The sequence below is a fragment of the Antrostomus carolinensis genome, unplaced genomic scaffold (assembly GCF_000700745.2).
Source record: "Antrostomus carolinensis isolate BGI_N321 unplaced genomic scaffold, ASM70074v2 scaffold7960, whole genome shotgun sequence".
Classification (NCBI taxonomy): domain Eukaryota; kingdom Metazoa; phylum Chordata; class Aves; order Caprimulgiformes; family Caprimulgidae; genus Antrostomus; species Antrostomus carolinensis.
The window spans coordinates 5,779-15,725 of NW_010288999.1; the positions used below are offsets into that span (position 1 = coordinate 5,779).

Consider the following 9,947-nt stretch of genomic DNA (forward strand, 5'->3'; position numbering starts at 1 on the left):
TGCTGAACTCTACCATCAATGTGTTAATTAGTACAGAGTAATAAGCCTTTGCTTATTTGCTAGGGAATTTTCTTCCTATTCTGTGCATTTCAATACCACATTTGACTTTCTCATTCTGATAATAATGTGCACTGTTAACCAAGCTGCTGTTTCAGCAAAGCATTTTTCCTTTGAAGTATGTGCCATTTTGTTGCAGGTTATTTTTTTTCATGTTAGCAATGACAAAAGTAAACCCAGGGCTACTCCTTGGTTTTTATTTTCCAGGGTTTATTATTGTATTTACAGTTCCCTGTAAGAAGATACAACCCTTTCCCAGTAAGAGTTCTAATAACTTTCTATGTTTCAAATACTAACAACCCATATACCCATATGGAAAGGAGAAAGATAATCAGTGATGAAGGAGGTATCTCTAGGGGCTGATGCAGATGAATAGAAAACTTAAATCATTATAAATATTACTGTACTACACTTGGGTACAACAAAAAAAAATATTTTCAAATAAAATATTTAATGTTCCCAAAGTCAAATAAAATTCATAAACAATAGGAAAAGAAATTAACCACATTGGGGTTTTTATATCTGTAAAAAATAGTAAGACTACTTGGCTGCATTGCACATAGGCAATAAAATTAGATTCATTCAGAGCCTTGTTTCAGGCTGTAAGCAAGAAATGTCCACTGTGCTTTACAAAGGACGACGACTAGAAAAATCAATGCAAACAAATATCCTTTCTTTTCTGATTTACCATTTATCATGAGAGATGACAAACAAATGAAGTCTCCTCTGAGTCTGAGCGTAGTTGTATTAGCATTTTGCTAGTACCAGGCAGTATACAAAAACAGCCATCGTGTGTGACACCTCCAACACCTACAGGTAGCTGTTTTAGGGGCACATCCTGGTTTGTGGTGAAACAGGTTTAACTCAGCCAGCCTCTTGTACCTGCTCAGTGATATCAGGTTATCATCTCAGTAACTCCAAGGTTGGACTGTCTTGTTCCTATTGCTGACTGGACTGACTGCTCCACCATCCATAAACAGAAGGCATAAAGGTGATTACAAACATAAGAAAGTAGTTTTACATATTGTCTTGCAGTCTTTCCATATAGTCCCTAAGTTCCTTGGAATCACCAAGATTCATATCTTGGCATACCCATTTAATATTATCATCACTGTCAAATAGAATTGAGTTGGTGTAGGGGCCTCCATCCTCCGGCAGTATTGTTGTATATGAAGTGAACTTTACTCGCTTCTGCTTTGGCCCAGAAGGATTTATAGGTTCACTTTTAACTTCTTTTTCACAAAGGTACTCAGAAGATCTGAGGATATGATTATGAAGAGTCTTCTGAGAACTCCCATTAAGGAGAAAGTTGCTTTCTTCAAACTGCATTCCTCTGTCAATCATGGTAGTGCACTCCTCTGATGGGAGTGAAATGTCAACTGGGTTTTCCAGCAGTTCAACCTCATTTCCAAGCCAGACCCAATCGTGGGAATGGGGGATGTTGCCTTGCTCACTCACAGCAAACCTTTTATGCCTGTACTTCCAAGCAAATGCCACACAGTTAATCAAGAAGACCAAGATTGCTAAGCAGAAAACACACAGCAGGGCATACATGCCAATCTCCAGATCTGTTAATCCTCTTGAAGTCAACGTGAGATCACTGGGATTGTTTTCTCCTGGTATTTCTACTTGCGCAGGGAAACCTGTAAAGGCAGTTGGGTTATTCTGGAGCTGACCATCCTCCAGGGATTCCTGATCAATGGGAGATATGAAAGTTGTGCTTTTGTTTGCATTGTCCTCATGACTGGACATGTCCTCGTGGTTTTTGTACCATTCTTGTGCTGTCCTCTCTTGTTCTGCAGGTTTCTCTACAGAGTTGCTTGCATGGCTTTTAAAATCTCTATCCACATTATCAATGTCATTACTGCTTCCTTTTTGGTCAGAATCTTTTTGACCAAACTTCACTTTGACGCTTCCTTTCCCAACAGCCAGAATGCTCTTCCGTTTAGTCTTCTGACATGGCTCACTGATGACCATTTCAATTTTAATCAAAGGTCCTTGCCCATCCCCTTCCGCCACTATCCCAGGCCATTTGGACTGAAGGTTTTGGTGTGCAGACACTACCATCTCATCCAGTGAAGTGATGCTGATTGAGAAGTCCTTGGAGTCATAAATATCTAATGGCGTCACTGACCCATCACTGAACAAAATCCAAGCACTGACTATGGCTTCCTGGGGGAGAAAGGATGAGGAGAAATAGCGTGAAAGATAAGAGAGCACATATCAGACACTCAGTTGTTTAAATGTGTTTAACATTGGCAAAATAAATACACGGTTTAACTTTGGTTTATTTTTTCTTTAAAAAAAAAGAATTTCTAAATGTCTGCTCTGCTTCTCATTTTCTTTTTGCAGATTTGTGTTCTCTAGACCACTTAGGCATTAATCTCATCTTCAGGAACTATCAAAGATGTTAATTAATTTTATAAAGGACCTATAATGGGGAATTTCTGTAATACTGCAGTTCTAATGCCATATTTAATACAATGGGCAGAGCTGTTGTGTGTCAGAACGGTGATCCCATTCAGCCCATTAAAACAAACTAGGTTAAGAACACATCTCAGTGCAATATTTTACATTTTCAGTCATGCTTTCAAATATAGAAGATTATGTGAAATATACCTAAAGTTATTGTAGTCCTTTCTGGGAACTATAGAAACACTCACAAAAATGCCATTTTTTAAGGATGTTTTGACTAAAACAATTTGTCTTGTTACTGCAAATAGCTAGTGCCAAAAAGATAGTTACACTTTCTCTAGTGCTACAGAGTCTCAATTCTATAATAAATACAATAAAAAAGATAGATGCATTTTTTTCTGTGGTCTCATTGAAAGCTATTTAATTCCTCAGATGATACAGTTCAAAGTAAGCACAAACTGATCAGATTTCAGCAATGCAGATCGTGAAAACTTCTGTATGTGAAGCCAAAAGGTCCTTTTGGCTGAACTGACTTTGTGAGACTATGAAGACCTGGGGTTCTAACCCTGCTTACATAACTAAACTGTATTTTCTCATAGAAAAAGTGTTTTGAGTGGCACATACATGCTTTCTACAGCATTATGCATACGCAGACATGTCAATCACTTTCCCTGTGCTGCGCAGGTCTCCAGACTAGTTCTGAAGCATTTAACGGTCATTCTGTATGTGGGTTTGCAGGTGTAGGACTTGGTCAGTAAGATGAAGAGCCTTTACTACGTCAAGTTGCTGCTTTTCACAAAGCTGTACGTTATAAGTGCTGTCTAGAATTTAAAGCAAGTAGTTTTTCCCTAGCTTCTGACAAAGCACAGTAAACAAATCAATTAATTCTATATCCTGTTTTGGATCATACCTGTTTCGGAGTATGAAGGATATCATACGCAGAGGTGGTAGAAACAATAGCTCTCTTATTTCCTTTGCTGATTTGTAAGGAGAGGGACAAGCCTGAAACTAGTTGTACTCCTAGATCTGTAATGGTTACACGGTCATCTAGAACTATCACGGTCTTCTCTGCCAAGATGGAGTCGGAAAGAGGTGACAGAACCTTGAAAGAGAAAGCAAACGCCTTGCATGAAACAGGAACTAACTGTGTTGTAAAGCAAGATTAGACTCTAATCAGCATAACACTTCAGGTTAACCTTGGGTTTGTCACATCCATGTATAAGCTATAATTGATGTTTCCCCTAAGATATTACATTCATTTGCTGCTGAATTACTTTAATTACAAAAATAATTTAATAAAACAACAAATCTCTTCAAAATTGCAGCTTCATCTCAACAATGGAGTTTAGATTAAATTAAATGGCTTTGGGTTTTGTTGGTTTTTTTTTTTTTTTTTTAAAGAGTCATTTTTGTGTGGTCTATAAAACCTCCTATGAATGCAGTATAGCACAAGACAGTGTAAGACACTGATTGACACTGAAACCCAATAAAGGAATAAATAAGTGTACAAAGCCTGGCTGATAGGAACTTGGCCTGATGCCTTTATAGGGACAGAGGACCTGAATTAAATCCAAGTGAGACTCGCAAAAGGACTTTGAAAATCCCACTGGGTGCCTGTCTGCATTTTCCAATGCCAAAATAGTCCTGTCAGTTTGCCCTAAGACCTCGTTTCTAACATGCTCAGAAGGAGACAGGCATCTTTCTACTGATGCCAGAAACAATTGGTTCAAGCCCAAAATATTTGAGGTGCAATTTGTCAAAACTATCATCAGACCTTTATAGTCACTTTTATAGTCACCTCTTTTATAGTCACTTGAGTGAAAGAGACACTTTAAGAGCAGAAATCCTTTGACCTCTGTGTGATGTTTGGTTTTGGGCTGAAAGTAGCTGAGCCCTAAAAGTACCTGTTTCTTTGTGTTGACTACAAAGGAAACTTAGTGTGACCGGAACATTATGGATGTTTGCAGTTAATAAAAAGAGCCCAATGCTTTTAATTCTTTATTTTGATTAAGAAATATGCATGAAGTTAGATAGAGAGACAGGTGATGAGCATGAACACAATGAAAGATTTCTGAAGATTATTTTTCTGTCCATTTCTTGTGTTTAATTTTGTGAACAGAAAGGGACTAATGTTTCAAAGATGTTTAAGCAAATCTTTGGCAAAATTTCCTAACAGTTAGGTTCATAAGGTCCCACTTAAATTAAGAGAAGCTAGTTGTGTGCATCATGAACCTGTTTCACTATTCAGAAAATCTCACTGTGTTGCCAGTCACTGGAACATGGATAAATCCCTTCAGAAGTTTCCCCTAAAGGTATTTTTATAGAAGTGACAAATAACAAAAATGAAAATCCATTCAAACTTCATTTCATTTTTAGCATGTAATTTTTTTCAGCTTGTTTTTTTCTGAGAGCAATTAATTTTATAAGCTAACTAGCTATTGTCTGTGTGCATCCAGAGCTCTTATCTATGTAAGCTGCAGATACACCTTGGGCTGTACCTGGACCGTGGTGATGCCATGCTCACGACCAACCAGAACTCGTCCATCTTGAAGCTTAGCAATCTTGGGTTCTTCTACCTTCATGAAATCAGTCACAAGGTCAGTGATATCAAACTGCCACTCAGAGCCTAGCATATAGGTCAAGTGGCCTCCAAACTCAGAGGATTCGGCTACAAACTGTGTGAGGACTCGCACCATGGCATGCTGATACTGGAGGGTACAGCCTCTTCCTTTTTTCTCATCATCCTCTTCATCCTCACTGTCACGGGTAGGCCTGTAAATAGATCAGGGTTTGTTACCTGCATTGCCATGATCTCCCTACAACACTGCAGAGCTCCTGTTGGGTGGTATTTTAAATTAGATTAATGTTATCATCTGCTACCGTGTGAGAAACAGGAAACCAGATTCTGTATGTTTATGTTACTAAATCTGGGGAAGATGTGTGTACACTTTTTTGTGCTAATGTAAGTGAGAGGGACCTCCTAGCAACTTGAAAATACATCTGCCATTGCTGAGATTTCAGTGGGACCACCGTGTGTTCACTGTGTCTTCAAGAGGCAGACAAATCTTGCAGAGTGCTAAGGAAACCAGCATGAAATGTTTATGAGAGGGGAGTTCTGGAACAAACCCCTGTAGCAGCTCAGAAGGGATGGGAGAAGGTGTTTTAACATCCTTTCCTCTACCTTTGCCATAATTTTTGTATCACTTTCCTCATGTCTTCAAAACTGTTATAACATAGTCAGGATTCCCTGCTTAGGTAATAGCACCTCACCTTATCCTGCATCTCCATCTCATATGTTCACATTTGAGAAATATATCATGATTTCACCTTAAATCTCAGACATCATAAATCATACATAAATCTCATACAGTTCATGCAGATATCTGGTGTATTTGGTCATGTAATCATCACATACGGCTTCCAAAAAACCAAATGAGGCACCACGTTACCTCCCGGGACATCAGTTACTCAGATGTACAAACACTATGCCAGACTGGTGAGACTACCACTCACCATAGCAAAACCTGCAGCACTAGACATCCTTTCTTCAACATTCTCTCTGTCCTGCTTGCAAAATACAACCTGTGACAGCTTTCCATCAGCTTATAGACGGCATCACAGTGATTTGTCCACGACAGCAGTGCTGTCCTCACAGAAGCACACACCTCACAGAATTTTGTCTGGTTTCAAAGCCAGGCTTCCTCTCTCTCTTGCAGTTGTTTAGTCCTTGGGACAAACACATGGATTCTCTTATCTTTTTCAAGTCAGGTATTAAGCACTAGGTGGTCACACTTTTACTCATTATGCTCCCATGCTGTGGAATTCATTGCTCAGAAATAAACTGCCTTTCTCCTTTACTTATTTATTGAGCCTGAAGCCACCTCTACAGCAAGGCTGGGCAATACAGGGTAAGCCTCTTATTTTTCACAGTATTCTGGGAAGTAGTTTTGTGTTTACTGTGTTCCTTTATCTTCTCCTTTGAAATACCAGCTATGAAAAACTATTATAAAAGAGAATTGCTTTTGTTATAAATTGTTTTATGACAAAGTTGGCAAACAGTAAGCTGAAAACGTATCTAAGAAAAGCCCTCACACTCTTCAAAATGATAGAAAGTCCTGGTGTTACAGAACCTAATACACTGGAAATACATTTTCAGTGCATCGCTTCTTAGCTGAATATATACATTTGACCTCAAGTAAATGGTATTTGGTACATCCTTTTTGGTTTTCTGAGTGTAAAACAAGTGTCCATCAGTAGTCACTGAATGAAACATTGAATAACCACTGAATTGTAAAGCAAAAAACCAGGATCCTAAACCAGGATTTACATTATACAAACAAATTAGTCTTACAGACTTAGACTAGCTGGGTATTTCAGGGAAATTTTCAATTGTTCTCTTTCCCAACACAAGTGTCAATCTGGACGATGAGCTGAAGCCAGCCAGTCAGCCAGACATCTGTAAGGAAAATACTAGAAGGGGAATCTTCATAGAGCTTACATGGCCTGTGCCTATTTAGATTGCTTTTGGCTTTATAATGCTATGAAAGAGTTTTAAATCCTTTAAATCCTTATCGTTCCCACTTCCAATTTTTTCCCATATTCTGACCTTCTTCGACTCATCTAAACCATAACTCAGCTCTGAATAATCTCAGACTTTGGGAAAACTAGGTTTAGCTCTGAGATTTCAGGATCTGATGCTCTTTTAGTAATGCAGAAGTTAAGATTAGTACCTGTGCGGAACTGGAGAAGAACACACAGGAGCTGTTCAGGTAAGAAGTACTTACAGGATTTTGGGAAAAGAGCCACAGAACTAGTGAGAACCAGTATTCTTATGGGAAAAGAGACACAGAACCAGTGTTCTGTGGGTTGAAGAAAAATGTTCACATGTTCAACATTCACACTGACTTAATTTTTTTACAGAATTCCATTTTTCTGTTTCTGTTACATAACCAGATGTTTTACTCAGATACCATGTGTTACTGTTATTCATATTTATTTCTGTGCTTATTTATTTCTGCTTTCCCTGTTTAAAACTGGACAGGACTGTTCACAAGGAAATATATTCAAAACAACTTTGAGGGAAAGAATTTTTCAGCCCCAGACCCATACAGCTCATAAATGTGAGTTGTGAGAAGAATGACCAGAGATGAGGAGTGTAGCATAAGGGCACAGAGGGAGCACTCCTGCCCTTCCTACCGGGCTTCAGACTGTATGGGCAGCCAGTACTACCATTCAAGTACAAATCTTTACCTGTGGTATCTCTCACAAACAAAGGTAAGGGCTCCATTTCCTTACAAAAACATTTACAGGTGTTTGTATCTGTATACTTCTCCTTAGAAACACGTGGTTTTTATTGCATGCAAATGTGGAACATGAGAAAAGCATCCCTGAACCATGGAATGGGCAAGGCACTTTGTTATGTCAGTGCAAAGCAAGAAGTGAGGTGCTTGAATTTTCAGTACAAGCTTTGCAAGTCTGCTTTACCAAGTACCAACTCTAGTTCTTTATTTTTTCAAACAAACGATATAAATTTCCACTTCAAAGCCAGAAATCCATGATTCAGTTACTAAGTCAGAGCATTTCAGTGTTTTGTCTCCATGGGCGCAACAGAATGTTTGAGATCCACTGAATCTATGGTTTCTTTAGAGTCTTAAACTTCTTGTTACAGTGTTTTCAGTAGACTTAAAATCCATTATTAAGCAGTGAGCTCATTTTCTTTTTAAGACATCCTCATGAATATAAGCTATTGCTTCATTTTGTGCCTTTTTCTTCCCTCAGTCACCTCCAAGGCTAGCTCTGGATAGCTCTCAGAATCCTTCTTACCCTATTTCTTGCTTGGAAGATTTTTTTTGCTTTTCTGGAGTGAACCAAGGTTGCCAGAATTACATTTAATTTACATTTCACACAGAGAAAGCCTTTGCCAGAGAGCTGAGTTAAAAGAGCAGCCCTGTTACAAGGGTGCCTGCTAGCACTGATCTAATCAGTGATCTGTCAACTTTATATTATAGACACTGCTGTGAGCAGTTTAAGTATGTCTCTTTTAATTTGTACCACTCAAACCAGGCATCACGTTCTTGGGCCAGATGCTAATTTTCTGTTAAAAAAAAAAAACCTAAAGAAATCAGTTTTGCTGGTTTTGAATTTGAAATACTCATTAAAAAGAGCCATGTATTTTAAAAACATTTGCAACACCTCTAATTGAAAAAAAAAAAAAAATCTGTTTTGGATACAAAATACAAGCTACTAGAAGCTGATTTAGTGGAAGCTACAGAAATAAGTTGCACATAGCTCCACTCACACAGATCAAGAAGAAATGCAGTTTGGTACTTTTACAGATCTTGAAAATATGCTCTACCTATTAAGAAAAAAATCTCTATAGCCTTATCTCCATAGGACATTAAAGGCGATGAATTTACAGCATGTTCAAGCTTTGTGCAGATGTTGTTATTTACAAATGGAATGGTTTGAATCTGGTTTCACTTAAATTTGACTTGAAGTATGGCTTTCTTTATGAGTAGCAGCACTCATGAAGAGGTTTAACTGAAGCAGTTTATTTTTTCCCTGCATTTAACTTGGGCTAACTTTCCTGCTTTTGTCTCTAGTACTAGACAGGATCAAAGCAGAGCTACCACCTAGTTAACCACTAGTTCAACCAGCTGCCATTCATAAGCAAAACCATGTCTGGCTTAACTCTATTTCGTAGGTTTTGAAGGTTTATGCTACTCAGAGGTCTGCACTCATCGTGACTTAGTAATGGCTTTGTCAGCTCTTGCTCAGTAAGGCCAGACACTGGGAAAAGTCCAGTAAACTATGTGCCTGACAATGAAGCACGTGCTGGAGTCATACGCTGTGTCTGCCTCCCTGGGAGCCTCAGGAAAACAATGTGCTATCCCAGGTGCAAATACTGACTTAAATTAAATTTCCAGCTTGTTCTGTGTGACTTCAGCCATACGATTCCTATTAATGCAGGTTGGAGCCACTCATCCCATGTAAATGTATGTGCATAGAGCCGGTGCAGGAACTTCGGGAAGAAGGTAATTATTTTGCAGATGCATGAGGAATCAAAATAAATGTTCTTGTCAGGCTAGCAGAGTCTGCCTGGACCTCTTCTACACTCTAATGTTTGACTTCAATTTAAATATACGGCTTTTGTTTGCTGAGACTGTGGACTTTTCTGAAGCCCACTGCAGTAGAGTTTCTGTTAGCCCATGCTGGTTGGAGGACCACGTACCATGCATTAGTCATGAGGCGATCCATGGAGCTGACTTTCATCTGGAAAGGGAGGCTCTTTGTATCTGCAGTAGCACGCACCACAGAGGAAGTTCTCCTCTGGATAATAATGATAAAGGTTTGCTATATATTTGCAGACTGATCTGGTAAAATGTATTATTGCTCTTACATAGGGGAGAATTTTTAATTATCCCCCCCCCCTGTTTCTGGCATACAAGCAGCCTGGTTTTTCTTTCTGTTCCTTT

General features: G+C 38.7%; 1 protein-coding gene across 1 annotated transcript in view; it reads right to left on the reverse strand.

Annotated features, from left to right (window-relative positions):
* Positions 1-256: 256 nt before the first annotated feature.
* The window catches only part of LOC104525366 (transmembrane protein 132B), a 39,059-nt gene continuing 29,368 nt past the window's right edge, over positions 257-9,947 (reverse strand). Inside the window, exons 3-5 of the mRNA XM_010168505.2 lie at positions 4,971-5,244; positions 3,383-3,574; positions 257-2,229 (exon numbers count right to left, since the gene is read on the reverse strand). Coding sequence (XP_010166807.1) covers positions 1,075-2,229; positions 3,383-3,574; positions 4,971-5,244 — 1,621 coding nt within the window. The 3' untranslated portion in view covers positions 257-1,074. The remainder of the gene's footprint in view (positions 2,230-3,382; positions 3,575-4,970; positions 5,245-9,947) is intronic.